The sequence below is a fragment of the Phyllobates terribilis genome, unplaced genomic scaffold, assembly GCF_046119375.1.
Source record: "Phyllobates terribilis strain yellow unplaced genomic scaffold, ASM4611937v1 Scaffold_156__1_contigs__length_4398808, whole genome shotgun sequence".
NCBI lineage: Eukaryota > Metazoa > Chordata > Amphibia > Anura > Dendrobatidae > Phyllobates > Phyllobates terribilis.
Window position 1 is genome coordinate 192,105 of NW_027362916.1, and position 15,494 is coordinate 207,598.

The 15,494-nt window shown below is 45.7% G+C and overlaps 1 protein-coding gene across 1 annotated transcript in view; it reads right to left on the reverse strand.

The window, feature by feature from the left end:
* LOC141206983 (uncharacterized) overlaps nt 1-12,238 on the reverse strand; it is a 34,637-nt gene extending 22,399 nt beyond the window's left edge. Inside the window, exons 1-5 of the mRNA XM_073664342.1 lie at nt 12,221-12,238; nt 11,984-12,163; nt 11,777-11,900; nt 11,596-11,693; nt 11,307-11,397 (exon numbers count right to left, since the gene is read on the reverse strand). Coding sequence (XP_073520443.1) covers nt 11,307-11,397; nt 11,596-11,693; nt 11,777-11,900; nt 11,984-12,163; nt 12,221-12,238 — 511 coding nt within the window. The remainder of the gene's footprint in view (nt 1-11,306; nt 11,398-11,595; nt 11,694-11,776; nt 11,901-11,983; nt 12,164-12,220) is intronic.
* Nucleotides 12,239-15,494: the final 3,256 nt, after the last annotated feature.

Below are 15,494 nucleotides of genomic sequence, written 5' to 3' on the forward strand. Positions count from 1 at the left end.
GGGTACCGGGTCGCATAGGCCATGACCACCAGGATATATTGGTGGCCCCAAGCCAGTTTAACTAAGGGACCCACGAGGTCCATGGTAATCCTCTGAAATGGGTCCTCTATCATAGGTAGTGGAACCAAGGGACTACGGAAGTGGGAGGTTGGCACGGTTATCTGGCTGGTGGGGCAGGACCTACAATAGTTTAAGATTTCCCGGTAACATCCTGGCCAATAGAACCTCCTCAATATTCTCTCCTGGGTTTTCTCAACTGTAGCTGTCCCGCTAGAATATGTGAGTGGGCCATTTCTAATACCCTCCGACGGTATGACCCTGGAACTAACAGCTGTTGCACTACCTCTTCACCTTTTAGTTAGTCACCCAGTATAAAAGCTCCCCCTGAACTGGAAAGTGTGGGTACCTGGTTTCCACCCCCGGCACTTGAGCAATACCATTACAAACAGTAACATTGTCTCACGCCCCTTTCAAAGTCACTTCCTGAACTTGAGCTGACCCAAAGTTCTCTCCGGGCACCTCCAATTCCGAGAGGTCGGCCACCTTGGTCACAGTCTGGTCCTCGTCGCCAGAAAGGACACAGTGGGAACTCATCCACTTCCGATGTCGACTGGGATATTTCTCTCGGGTCCTGGCTTTTGTCCACGTAACTCAGTCTCGATCCCTTCCCCCACAAGTCCCAGAACAAGAGAAAATCGCGCCCCAATATGACGGGATGCATCAGGTCCTTGACCACCCTGACCTCATGGGATTGGGCGCCACAGTCTGTTCCAGCTGTCACTCTGGCCACCGGGTAGTTCTTGGCGTCCCCATGTATGCAGCAGACGCCCACAGATTTAGTAGGGGTCCAGACTCCCATAGTCCAACAACCCCAGGACCATCACCCCATTAACAGAAATGGCACACGCCTGCGGCCCCTCGCTGGGTTGACAGTCCACACTGCAGGCTGGGTAAGCATTATAATGCAGCGGCTTGTGGCATTACGGTAGTTGTCCAGGATGCGTTTTGGCTGACTATGTACCTCCCCCTCAGGTGACTGGTCACATGACTGTGACATAGCACAGGTCCTGTGCACAACTAGAGGATGATAAGGCGGATGCAGAGCACATGCACCAAGTGGTTGAGACCACTCTGCAGGACACCCATGATGAAAATGGTGACCTCCGCAGAAAGACCCTAGGTCTGGAAGCTCAGGTGAAGGAGTTGCAGACGTTCTGTGATAATCTCCAGAGGGCAGAGACATGCCTTAAGGAAAGAATCAGCAAGGTGGAAGCTGAGCGGAAAAAGATGGAGGAGTCTATCGGAGAAGCCACAGACCAGGGCCAGGAGTTGGCCATTGGAGATGGGAGGTATGAAACAAATACCTACTCGAATAATGCGAGCTCGGATGATTCGGTGGAAGTAGGAGCCGAGATCAAGGAGCTCAAGGAGTCGCTACAAGCCCATTTGAAGCAAGAGAAGCTTGAAAGACTGGCTGTTGAGAGCCGAGTGGGCGCATTGGAGACAGAGAAGTCTGAGAGAACTCTACTGTTAAAAGAGCAGTTGAAGCAGGAAGAGCTTCAGATATGGGCTGCTGAGAGGCAAGTAGCTGAGCTAGAGGAAGAAGTTTTCGAGCTCAAAGGTCGCCTAGCAAAGTATCACTCAGTGAACGAGGCCTCCTTGGAGAAGGAAAAGGGCAAACCAGTTGCACTCACTCCCTTATACCATGAGAAGGTGGACCTGAGGAGAGCCAAGAGAGTGTTAACAGAAGATAAATATGAAATGGAAGTGGTAAAGACGAAAATTTGTGAATTTGTAGCTGTGAGTCAGCTCAGGGGAAGTATACAGGGTGAAGAAGCTGAAAGTCAGTTGCCCCTGAAACCTGAGCTAGATGATCTTTTGGAGACCACTGGTGAGACAGAAACCTCTCGGTACAAGTGCCTCATAGATGTACCCGAGGATTTGAGAGAATGCACCAGTGAGTCTGTGCATGAAGAGTTTAAGAAGGCCGTGGGAGCCTGTGAGGTGTACTCGACCTCAGAAGCTAAACAGCTGGTGGTCCTGTCCACGACTGAAGTCACAGTGAAGAGGGTGGCGATCCTAAGTGACATACACTGGCGATATATTCACACGAAGCGGTTTCTCCGGTTGAAGACGGAACAAGCCGTTAGACAACTGGAGCTTATGAGAAAAGCTCACAGTCTGCGGGAAGAGGTCATCCGGGTGCCTCATGTTCTGGTGAGAAAGCTCATTGGGAGAAATGGCCGAGCCATGCAGATGATGGTAAAGAAGTCGGGTGTGATGAGAGTAAGCAGTCCACGTGATCGACAGGACTGGATACCAGATGAAGACGGCATGGTGTCATTCTCCGCTGTAGGAACGGAAGAAAGTCTTGCATATATACGCATGCTGATGGAGTACCGAGTGACCTACCTGCGAGAGGTAGAACAGTTGAATCTCGCTAGACTGCGAGTGGAAAGACAGAATCGCCTGAGCAGCAGAAGGTGGCAGCTGTCTAGAAATTGTGAGACCAGACAGAGAAAGGGCCCCCTAAATAACAGAACAGCTACAGCTGAAGTTAGGGACCTATCAAGATGTCCTGAGAGTAGTGGGCATGGGTTTAGAGGTAGTGAGACCTCCAGTAACTCAGGTTTGAGAGGCCCATACAAATGACCCAATAGAGTATGGGACAGTACGGAGTCTAACCGGACCTTAGATACCAGGGTGTGTGAGTCATTCTGCGGTATTGACCGCTGGGAGCAGGGGAGGTCTGACAAGGTTACGACTGACCGCTGGGAGCGGGGGAGGTCTGACAAGGTTACGAGCGACCGCTGGGAGCGGGGGAGGTCTGACAAGGTTACGACCCGGAAATGTGACTTGACGAAGTCAGTGACAATGACAGATGGTAGGTCCCTAAAGGAATGGGCTAATGTCGTTGGCTAATGTTCCAGGGGCTGAGCAGCGCAATTGTCAAGTACATGGTCTCTGTGTGAACTGGGGGTTATAATGTGATTGTGTATATTGTGTGTTAAACGCCACAAGTTTGAACAGAGGGGGGATATGTAATGCAGCAGCTTGTGGCATTATGGTAGTGGTCCAGGATGTGTTTTGGCTGACCATGTACCTTCCCCTCAGGTGACTGGTCACATGACTGTGACATAGCACAGGTCCTGTGCACACAGAATGTCTGATCACATGACTGTGACATCAGCACAGGTCCTGTGTGCATTGGAAGATATAAAAACCCTGGTAGTTTTGAGACAGGGGGGGTAAGGCGTGAGGCCTGTTCCCGTGTGGGGCACCATCAGCCTGGAGAGGCTTAGTGAGGCCTAGAGAGGCCTGGTGAAGCCTGAAAGGCAGAGGCTGGATGTTGGCTGTGTAAACATACCAGTAGCCTTGGATGGTACGAGGGCTGGAGACCCTCATCTGGGAAGCCGTAAAGCCACAGCGGTGGCCGAACAAACCTAAAGCAGCTAAAACCCGGCGAAGGTAAAAACACTGATTGATGTGGACATTTATGTTGTTGCCTAGCTGAGGGCTGTATCTGGAGCTAAGTGGACGTGTCTGTCGCTGGAAAGGCTCTTGGACATTATGTGTATGATATGTCGGCGAGCCACTGAGATGGACTCGGTTATGAGCGGTTTATGATAAATAATAAACTGCTGGACTGTGAAATACCGGAAGGTGTTGCCTGGTGTGCCTTAATTTACCCGGTGCAGCGAGTATCTCCCAGCATGATGACTAGCGCTGCCTTACAGCATAATGTGAACCTTGTCTGCCTAGGCTGCAGTCCATTGACTCAACAGATGTATGACACTGGGCAGCCACGTGTCCTGGATTGTGACACGGCCAACAGATTACATCCTTAACAACAGTCCTTGCGGCACCTTCAGTGGAAGTGGGACGCCCCCCCAGTTGTGGCTCTGAACCCCTTCCGTAGTAAACCCACCCCCTTTTGGGCACTCCAGTACAGGGAGGGATTTTTCAACCATTTGGTAGCTCTCTACCAGACCCACAAGGTCGTCGGTGTTCCAAGGGTTGCCCTGGGCAACCCTGATCTGCACTGGCCTGGGTAGGGAATGGATGAACCTGTCCATCACCACATGCTCAACCATCTGGGCAGGAGAGGAAGACTGTGGCTGCAACCACATCTGGACTAGATGTAGCAAGTCAAACATCTGTGAGCGTGGAGGTCTGTCGCCAGCATACGCCCAGTGGTGGACCCTTTGCGCTTTGACAGACAGTCACTCCTGAGAGTGCCAATATCTCGGTTTCAATTTGGCGTATTCCTTTGCGTCTTGTAAAGTCAGATCATAATAGGCCTTCTGCGGCTCCCCGGGCAAATATGGCACCAAAACCTCCACCCACTGCCCCAGCGGCAATCTCTCCCATTCCGCCACCCTCTCAAAAACAGTCAGGAACGCCTCAACATCATCCCCCGGGGTCATCTTCTATAATGCTCTCCTTACTCTCTCCAGTAGGTAACTAATTAAAAATAGTTACCTACAGGCCAGCTATTTAAAACTGTGGTTGTCCGTCACACGTATCACATATCACTGCGGTTCAAATCCAGCCATTTGTACTGAACGTGGAAAATATATAAAATGGGCAAGGTGCGGGGCAAGAGACGGGGAAGTGGACGTGATGGTGATGATGGTGCATGCAGAGGACAAGGACAAGGCCATGGGCTAGCTGAAATTGTGCCACAACAAACACCCACATCTTCTCGCTCGACCTTCCTGTGGCAATTAATAGGGGACCGCAGAACAGCACTATCGAACAAAGATCAGTGTGAAAAGGTTATTGGTTGGATAGCAGATTCCATGCTTCCAGTCACTTAGCCACCACCACCCTGTCTGCCACACAGTCAAGTCTCAGTAACCGTGAGTCTGGACCGCATATTCCTCACCCTGATCCTCCTTCCTCCCACCATTCCGAGTGCCTGGAGACAACTGATCCCACACTTGGACAGTCTGAAGAGATGTTCACTATTCCATTTATAGAAATCGGGCCTCTCCCCCGGTCCACTTGAAGCGGGGCAAGAGGAGATCGCATGTAGCAATGCCCAAATATTTGAGCAGCCACGGTCACACGAAGGCGACGGTGGGAAAGTGTCACAAGAGGTGGACGATGATGAGACACAATTGCCAGAAAGTGAGGAGGAGGACCAGGGTGCAGAATTGGAAGACGAGGTGGTGGATGATATAGTAACTGACCCAACTTGGCAAGAGAACATATAGAGCGAGGACAGCAGCACACGGGGGGGGGGGGGAGGCATAGCACCACAAAAGGCAGGAAGAAGCAGTGTGGTGGCCGCAGACAGAAGGCGGGCAACCGTTCCCCGTAACATCAACATGACGGACGTTGCCAGTACAACTGTTAGGTCTTTCCGAGTCTGGTTGTTTTTTAACCCCTTAACAACATGTGACGTACTAATACGCGTCTGTGCCCTGGGCTTTAAGAGCCAGACCCGTATTAGTACGTCATGGCGATCGCGTGCGCACACAGGCTGTGAGAGTGCGATCGCCGCCAGGTGTCAGCTGATTGTCACAGCTGAAACTCGGTACTATGTGCAGGGAGCAGTCAAGCACCGCTCCCAGCACATTAACCCCCGCGATGCTGCGATCGAAGTCGATCGCAGCATTGCGGTGGCAAGGGGAGGTGATCGCAGATACTCACCTCCTCTTCCGGCTTCCAGCGCTGTCTGCCGTGGCTTCCAGGATGTTGCCATGACGACCCAATGTCGTCATGACAACATCCGGGTCACCAGACAGCAGGAAGATTTTTTGGACATGCGCAGTGCATCTCCAAACTATCTTCTCCCTGTCCAGCGCTGACAGCCTGCATGGCACAGGGATGGTGCTGCATTCCTGTGCCATGCAGGCGATCAGAGAAAAAAAAGTGAAAGTCCCATAGTGGGACAAAGTAATAAAGTATAAAAACTATCAGAAAGTGAAAAAAAAATAAAAAAAAAAAATTGCAAAAATATTTTTTAAAATAATCCACCAAAAATAAAAATATAATGTACCCGTCAATAAATATTATTATACAAAAAAAAACAATAAAAGTACACATATTTGGTATCGCAGCGTCCGAAACAACCTGACCTATAAAACTGTCCCACTAGTTAACCCCTTCAGTGAACACGGTAAAAAAAAAAAAAAAAACGAAGCAAAAAACAAATGCTTTATCACCATACCGCCAAACAAAAAATGGAATAACACGCGATCAAAAAGACAACTATAAATAAAAATGGTACCACTGAAAATGTCATCTCGTCCCGCAAAAAACAAGCCACCATACAGCTCCATCAGCCGAAAAATAAAAAAGTTATAGCTCTCAGAATAAAGCGATGCTAAAAAATATTTTTTTCTATAAAATTGCTTTTATTATGTAAAAGTGCAAAACATAGAAAAACTATATAAATGTGGTACCGCTGTACACGTACTGACCCGAAGAATAAAGCTACCATATCAATTTTACCACACGCGGAACAGAATAAAAAAAAACAAAAAAAACAATTCCTGAATTGCTGGCTTTTGTTTATTCTGCCTCCCAAAAAATCGGAATAGAAAGCGATCAAAAAATGTCACGTGCCTGAAAATGGCTCCAATAACAACGTCAACTCATCCCGCAAAAAACGAGCCGTCACATGACTGTCTGCCAAAATCTGGAAAAATTATAGCTCTCAAAATATGGCGATGCAAAAACTAGATTTTACAAAAAATGCGTATTTTAGTGTGTGACAGCTGTCAATCATAAAAACCCCATATGATTCTGGCATTGCTGTAATCACACCGACCTGAAGAATAAAGTCGTCTAATCACTTATACCGCACGAGGAACGGCGTAAAAAATAAACTCTCGGGTTAGGGTTGGGCTAGGGTTGGGATTTTTTTCAAAAGTAAGAAAAAAAGATGACGATATGGCGACTAGTGTTGAGCGCAAGTGCTCGCTACTTGAGTTTGCATCGGGTGTTCTGGTATGCATTGAGTATCGTGGGTATTTGAGTGACATGCTCGAGTCTCCGCCCCATATGCTTCGCGGCTAAAAAAACTTTGCGGGGATTGCCTGCCATGCACGAGCGATCCCCGCATGTTTTTTTTGGGGTGTCTAATAACCATGAAACATGCAGAGCAGGGACTCGAGCATGTCACTCGAGCACACGCTGTACATGGTGCATACCTGAGTACCCGATGCAAACTCAAGTAGCGAGCACTTGCGCTGAAGACTAATGATAACTTATTCAATATGATGACCTAATGTTATCAAATTCTGTGTTGTACCTCTGGGTTCAAAATGTTCACTATACACCTTAATAAAATCCTTGAGGGGTATAGTTTCCAAAATGGGGTCACTTGTGGGGGAGCTCCAATGTTTGGGCACACAGGGACTCTCCAAATGCAACATGGTATCCGCTAACAAATTGTCGGCTCAAATTGTTAGCGGACACCATGTTGCGTTTGGAGAGCCCCTGTGTGCCCAAACATTGGAGCTCCCCCACAAGTGACCCCATTTTGGAAACTAGACCCCCCAAGGCACCTATCTAGATGCATTGTGAGCACTTGGAACCCCCAGTTGCTTCACAAATTGATTCATAAAATTTAAAAAGTGTTTTTTTTTTCACTTTTTCATTTTTACGAATCAATTTGTGAAGCACCTGGGGGTTCCAAGTGCTCACTATGCATCTAGATAGGTGCCTTGGGGGTCTAGTTTCCAAAATGGGGTCACTTGTGGGGGAGCTCCAATATTTGGGCACACAGGGGCTCTCCAAACGCAACATGGCGTCCGCTAATTATTCAAGCAAATTTTACAATCAAAAAGTCAAATGGCGCTCCTTCCCTTCCGAGCCCTGCCGTGCGCCCAAACAGTGTTTTTTCCCCACATATGGGGTATCTGCGTGCCCAGGGGAAATTGCACAACAAATTTTGGGGTCCATTTTTTCTTGTTACCCCTGTGAAAATAAAAAAAATTGGGTATAAAGTAACATTTTTGTGAAAAAAGCTAAATGTTCATTTTTTTCTTCCACATTCCAAAAATTCCTGTGAAGCACCTGAAGGGTTAATAAAGTTCTTGAATGTGGTTTTGAGCACCTTGAGGGGTGCAGTTTTTAGAATGGTGTCACTTTTGGGTATTTTCTGTCATAAAGACCTCTCAACGTGACTTCAAATGTGATGTGGTCCCTAAAAAAATGGTTTTGTAAATTTTGTTGGAAAAATGAGAAATCGCTGGTCAACTTTTAACCCTTATAGCTCCCTAACAAAATAAAATTTTGGTTCCAAAATTGTGCTGATGTAAAGTAAACATGTGGGAAATGTTATTTATTAACTCTTTTGTGTGACATATCTCTCTGATTTAAGGGCATAAAAATTCAAATTTTGAAAATTGCAAAATTTTCAAAATGTTCGCCAAATTTCCGTTTTTTTCACAAATAAACGCAAGTGATATCGAAGAAATTTTACCACAATCATGAAGTACAATATGTCACGAAAAAACAGTCTCAGAATCAGGGGGATCCGTTGAAGCGTTCCAGAGTAATTACCTCATAAAGTGACAGTGGTCAGAATTGTAAAAATTGGCCTGGTCATTAACGTGCAAACCACCCTCGGGGGTTAAGGGGTTAAAGACTCTGCCGATAACCCCATAAAGGCCATTTGCACCACCTGCCAGGCCAGCATCAGTAGAGGTAGCAAAACTACCAGCCTGACCACCACAAGCATGATCAGGAAGATGGCAGCAAAGCATCTGACTAAGTGGCCCAAATCCAAGGGTCCAGGAACAGTGTCTGCGGGTGACATCACTGCTTCTTCCGCTGTTGTGCATGCAAACCAATCCTCTGTCCATGGCGCATGTGAAGATGCCTTACACCGGTCATTGCACACTCAACTAGCACCATCAGCAAGCACGTCCACGTCCTTGTCCCAGCGTAGCGTTCAGTTGTCAATACCCCAGTCCTTGGAACGCAAACGCAAATAAGGAGCCAACGTCTCATAGGCCACACTACTAAATTCACATATTTTGCGACTGCTTGCGCTCAAAATGTTGCCCTTTAGGCTCGTGGAGACGGCAGCTTTCTGTTACCTGATGAAGGCGGCCGTCCCTTGGTACTCGGTCCCCAGCCACCACTATTTCTCCCCGTGTGTCGTCACCGCATTACACAAGCACGTGTCCATCGTTAGCCGTGCCCTCAACAATGTAGTTACGGGGAAAGTCCACCTAACCACGGACAAGTGCTTCTGGGCAGGGACGGACCTTGGGACGGAACACGTCCAAACAATATTTTTGCTTTAGGAGCAGTTCGTTTTTTAATGCTTATTTTGTGACTTTGATTTTCCTTATTAGTCAGTAATGAATGAAAAGACAGGACCTGTTTCAAAGGATCTTTGCTGTGAAGAGATGATGGTATATCTGGAGTAATGTCATTCGCTTCAATTGTATCCTGTGGGATCTCAAGATCATCAGATTTAAAAATTGCAGATGTCAGCTGTCCCTCTGATCTCCTGGTACAGTCATCTGCCAAGGATAAAACAAATTATTATATTTTGAATAAAATATCCTTGAATTTTATATTTTTGAACATTTCTACTTAATGTGATTGTAGAAATGGCAAGTTATTTAAAAATGTTAAATTATTCTCCAAGACAATGACAGTTCACAGTCTAATAGAAAACCTCATAGGATGAACCAGTAGAGCGTGGTGTCCAACTGATTGTTCATTCTGCCTCCCAAATATGGAATAAAAAGCCACCAAACAATGTTATGTAGGTGAAATAATACCAATAAAAACTTCTACTCATCTCACAAAAAACAAGTCCCCACTCAGGTTCATCATCTGTCAGTGGAAAACCAGAAGTTTCCACATTATTAGTGGCTCAAAGGCTTTTGAAAAGCAACATGGCTTCCATAACCCAATCCAGCAATATCCGCTCTCCCAAAGTCAAATCCCCCCCACACTTCTGAGCCTTGCAGTGCGCCCAAACCACATTCAGCATCCATGTATTTGGCATTACTATAGTGAGAAGAACCCACTTAATTTATGGTGTGTGTCTCCTGGAGCACAATCTGGACACTATGTGTTGGACAATAAAATGGTCTATTTGCAATTTTCACTCTCAAACATCCCCATATCAAAGTTTAAATCACGCCCCTTTCACCTCATTTAAACTAAATCAATAAAAAAAAACACACACATATTTGGTGTCGCTGCGTTCAGAATCGCCCGACCAATATAAAGAAATAATTAATCCGATCGGTAAACGGCGTAACGAGAAAAAAATGCCAGAATTATGTTTTTTTGGTCGCCGCAACATTGCAATAAAATGCAATAATGGGCGATCAAAACATCGGATCTACCCCTAAAATTGAATCAATAAAAACATCAGCTCGGCGCCCAAAAAACTAATCCCTCACTCGACCCCAGATAACGAAAAATGGAGACGCAACTGTGAAATTGCATTTTATTTTGCAATTTAACCGCACTTGGATTTTTTTCTCCCCACTTTCTAGTACATGATATGGTAAAAGCGAAAAATAAAAAAAGTTATGGCTCTGGGAACAAGGGGAGCAAAAAACGAAAACGCAAAATGCTTTGGTCATGAAGGGGTTAAAGACTACCAGGGAGTTACACACTTATAGTGAGGCCGGCCGATCCCACCACAATCAAACTATCAAATCAGAATGAATGTGTATTTATCGCAATGTAATGCTATCGCAATCCTGTTTGAAGTTAGTTGGTTTTAAAAGAGATTGAAAAGTCAGGATAAAGAGAAACTCTGTAGTTATTGTACAGAAATTCACACTTGGCCCTCATTGTACATTTAATGTTGTCGATAATAAAAGTGAAGTTTGGCCAGAAAGACTGGACCTGGTCTTGTAGGGACCATATGAGCACATTCAGCAGCACAGAAGGGAGAGAAGGTAGATTCATCCAATAAGATATCAGGGATCTAGGAAGCCAACAGCATCATTACCCTCCACTTTCTCTACAGGCCCATCACAATATTTTTCTTCAAGTGATTTTCTAGCTTGTCAGCACATTCTAAGTACGCTGTCATTCGGCTTTATAGTTTACAGATCTGGGCAGGTAACGGTCAGCGTCTCCTAATCCCAGGGGGTAGGTGGATCCTCCAGGTTGTAAGTTCTATAGAAAAGGGCTTTCAATGTCCACAGTCATTTGAACAGTTTTGGGTGGAGGAGAATGTTGTGATCTAGAGGCAAAATGGTGATCACACGATTGTGATACGGCCGGACTACACCACTGATAAAGCAGCCACAGCCGGTGACAGAGAAGAATCTGTGACTTCTCTGCATTTAGTGGTTACTACTCACCTGGGTGGTCATATGTAGGAATCTCCTCTTTAAACCGCTCATCACCCCTCACATATGTCTCTGTAGTATTAATATGGGTCAGATCTTCACCCTGAAACAAATATTGTAATAGTCACAGACAGATGGAGAAGTCCCATCTATGATCAGCTCTAATCCTGCCATCTCCACCGTTCTCATTACACAAGTATAAAACATATAATACTGGTGGATAAAACAAGACTGAGCACAAGACCTTCACAGCCGTCTACACATCATAGGGGAGATCTCATGACACCTTCTCTCCATCTACCTGATGATCCTGAGGAACATTGGGGTCTCCTTGTTTAAAGTCCTGTGGAAGAAGAGGACGGGGACATCTCTCTGGTGTTGTCCTCTTACTGGATAGATCTGGAGGAAACACATACAGGGACTGAATTCATTCTTTACATACAGATAATTATAGGCCGTGTGTATTTAGTCCTGTCTATTACCTGGTGATGTGAAGGGCTGGGGAACCTCCATCATGATGTCCTTGTACAGATCTTTGTGTCCTTCTAAATACTCCCACTCCTCCATGGAGAAATAGACAGTGACATCCTGACACCTTATAGGAACCTGACACATACAATGATACCATCATCCCCCCGATCCCTCCATAGTGTTACTGTATAATGTCCCAGCATTCCCAGCAGTGTCACCTCTCCAGTCAGCAGCTCAATCATCTTGTAGGTGAGTTCTACGATCTTCTGGGCATTGATGTCCTCATGTATCAGGGGGTGAGGTGGAGGCCATGTGATTGTGCTCAGGGGTCTTTCCCATCCCTCAGACACAGGGTCCTGACAGCGCTCACTAGAGGTCTTCTTCACTAATGTGTAATCCTGGTTATGGAGAGACACATTAATAAATCTCACTTCAGACATTTCCAGAGCCCTCACCTCTCCAGTTCTGTCCATCTGTTATTCCCATAGATAAGAATGATGTAATGTGACGTCATCAGAATCTCTCACCTCTCCAGTAAGCCGGAAGAGGATCTCTAGGGTGAGGTGGAATATCCTCTCCACCATCTTGTCTCTGTCCATATCCATCTTTGATGGATAAATCAGGAAAATTCTCTTATATAGAAGATATTCACTGAGAGGATTCGATATTGTAGAGACCTAAATGAGAAGAAGATGAGCCGATGTAACAAGTAGATGTAAAAAAGATTAATAAATACTGTAAATTAAAGAGATATTCATTACATGTGACATGAGAAATGAAATACCTACAATCGCAATCTTAAGGCTTATATTCATCATATCAACCCAAATATAACAAGTAGAACAAAAAATAACATATGATAGTAATAAGACAACACAGGTAGGAAAACGGGGGCACACCCGGTATACATACAGGTGCATCTCACTAAATTAGAACATCAGCAAAAAGTTACTTTATTTCAGTTCTTCAATACAAAAAGTGAAACTCCTATATTATATAGAGTCATTACAGACAGAGAGATCTATTTCAAGCGTTTATTTCTGTTAATGTTGATGATTATGGCTTACAGCCAATGAAAACACAAAAGTCATTATCTCAGTAAATTAGAATACTTTATAACATCAGCTTGAAAAATGCTTTTAAAATCCGAACTGTTGTCCTACTGAAATGTATGTTCAGTAAATGCCCTCAATACTTGGTCGGGGCTCCTTGTGCATAAATTACTGCATCAATGCGGCAATGTGGCATGGAGGCGATCAGCCTGTGGCCCTGCTGAGGTGTTATGGAAGCCCAGGTGGCTTTGATAGCAGCCTTCAGCTCATCTGCATTGTTGGGTCTGGTGTCTCATCTTCCTCTTGACAATACCCCATAGATTCTCTATAATAGATTCTCTATGGGGTTAAGGTCAGGCGAGTTTGCAGCCAATCAAGCACAGTGATACTGTTGTGTGTAAACCAGGTATTGGTACTTTTGGCAGTGTGGACAGGGGCCAAGTCCTGCTGGAGAATGAAATATCCATCTCCAAAAAGCTTGTTGGCAGAGGGAAGCAAGAAGCGCTCTAAAATTTCCTGGTAGACGGCTGCGCTGACTTTGGTCTTGATAACTCACAGTGGACCTCCACCAGCAGATGACATGGCCCCCCAAACCATCACTGATTGTGGAAACTTCACATTAGACCTCAAGCAGCTTGGATTGTGGCCTCTCCACTCTTCCTCCAGACTCTGGGACCTTGATTTCCAAACGAAATGCAAAATTTACTTTTCATCTGAAAACAACACCTTGGACCACTGTGCATCAGTCCAGGTCTTTTTCTCCTTGGCCCAGGTAAGACGCTTCTGGCGGTGTCTATTGGTCATGAGTGGCTTGACACAAGGAATGCGACACTTGTAGCCCATGTCCTGGATACGTCTGTGTGTGGTGGCTCTTGAAGAAATGACTCCAGCAGCAATCCACTCCTTGTGAATCTCTCACAAATTTTTTGACTGGCCTTTTCTTAACAATCCTTTCAAGGCTGTGGTTATCCCGGTTGCTTGTGCACCTTTTCCTACCACACTTTTTCCTTTCAGTCAATTTTCCATTAATATGCTTGGATACAGCACTCTGTGAACAGCCAGCTTCTTCAGCAATTTTGTGGCTTACCCTCATTGTGGAGTGTGTCAATGTCTGCCTTCTGGACATCTGTCATGTCAGCAGTCTTCCCCATGATTGTGGAGCCTACTGAAACAGACTAAGGGACCTTTATAAATGCTTTAGGAAGCCTTTGCAGGTGTTTTTTGTTAATTATTCTAATTTACTGAAATAAAGACTTTTGTGTTTTCATTGGCTGTAAGCCATAATCATCAACATTAACAGAAATAAAAACTTGAAATAGATCACTCTGTAATGACTCTATATAATATATGAGCTTCACTTTTTGTATTGAAGAACTGAAATAAATTAACTTTTTGATGATATTCTAATTTTGTGAGAAGCACCAGTATATGATAAAGAGCTAAAAAGAAAGAGCCAGTAGGCGCAAATAGATAATCAAATATAGGTGCAGGCCCCTGAACATATACTCTGTATAGACAAGACCCCAAAGGGAGAGAAGGCAAAAGGAGAGAAGACGTTCCAAGGGGCGCACCTACTAGCTGTTTCTATTTTCTTCTATTTAGCTCTGTCATATATCAGGACTGTGTAAGTAGCAGCCCACAGAAAGGGACAGACAGAGACCATAACCTATGGGAGCTAATGCAGGGGCCATTATACAGTGTGGGAGCTAATGTGGGGGCCATTATACAGCGTGAGAACTAATGTGGGGGCCATTATACAGTGTGGGAGCTAATGCGGGGGCCATTATACAGCATGGGAGCTAATGTGGGGGCCATTATACAGCATGGGAGCTAATGTGGGGGCCATTATACAGCATGGGAGCTAATGTGGGGGCCATTATACAGTGTGGGAGCTAATGCAGGGGCCATTATACAGCATGGGAGCTAATGTGGGGGCCATTATACAGCGTGGGCACTAATGCGGGGGCCATTATACAGTGTGATAGCTATTGCGGGTGCTATTATACAGTGTGGGCACTTATGCGGGGGTCATTATACAGCGTGAGAGCTAATGCGGGTGTCATTATACAGCATGGGCACTAATGCTGGGGCCATTATACCGCGTAAGAGCTAATGCGGGGGCCATTATACAGTGTGATAGCTATTGCGGGTGCTATTATACAGTGTGGGCACTTATGCGGGGGTCATTATACCGCGTGAGAGCTAATGCGGGTGCCATCATAAAGTGTGGGAGCCAATGCGGGAGCCATTATACAGCGTGGGAGTCAATGTGGATGCCATTAGACATCGTGGGAGCTAATGTGGGGGTCATTATATAGCATGGGAGCCAATGCGGGGGCCATTATACAGCGTGAGAGCTAATGTGGGGGCCATTATACAGCATGAGCGCAAATGTGGGGGCCATTGTACAGCATCAGATCTATTGCGGGGACCATAATACAGTGTTGGAGCTAATGCGAGGGCCATTATACAGTTTGAAGGCTACTGGGGGACGATCATACAGTATGGGGTCCTATACACAGTGTGGGAGTTACTGTGGGGGGCTTTATGCAATGTGGGAGCTACTGGTGGAACCATTAAAGAGTGTGGAGGCTACTGTGAAGACATTTTACTATGTAAGGAGCACAGCAGTGGCCTTATTATGTGGGGCAGTGAGAGGATCACTGCTTTTATACCA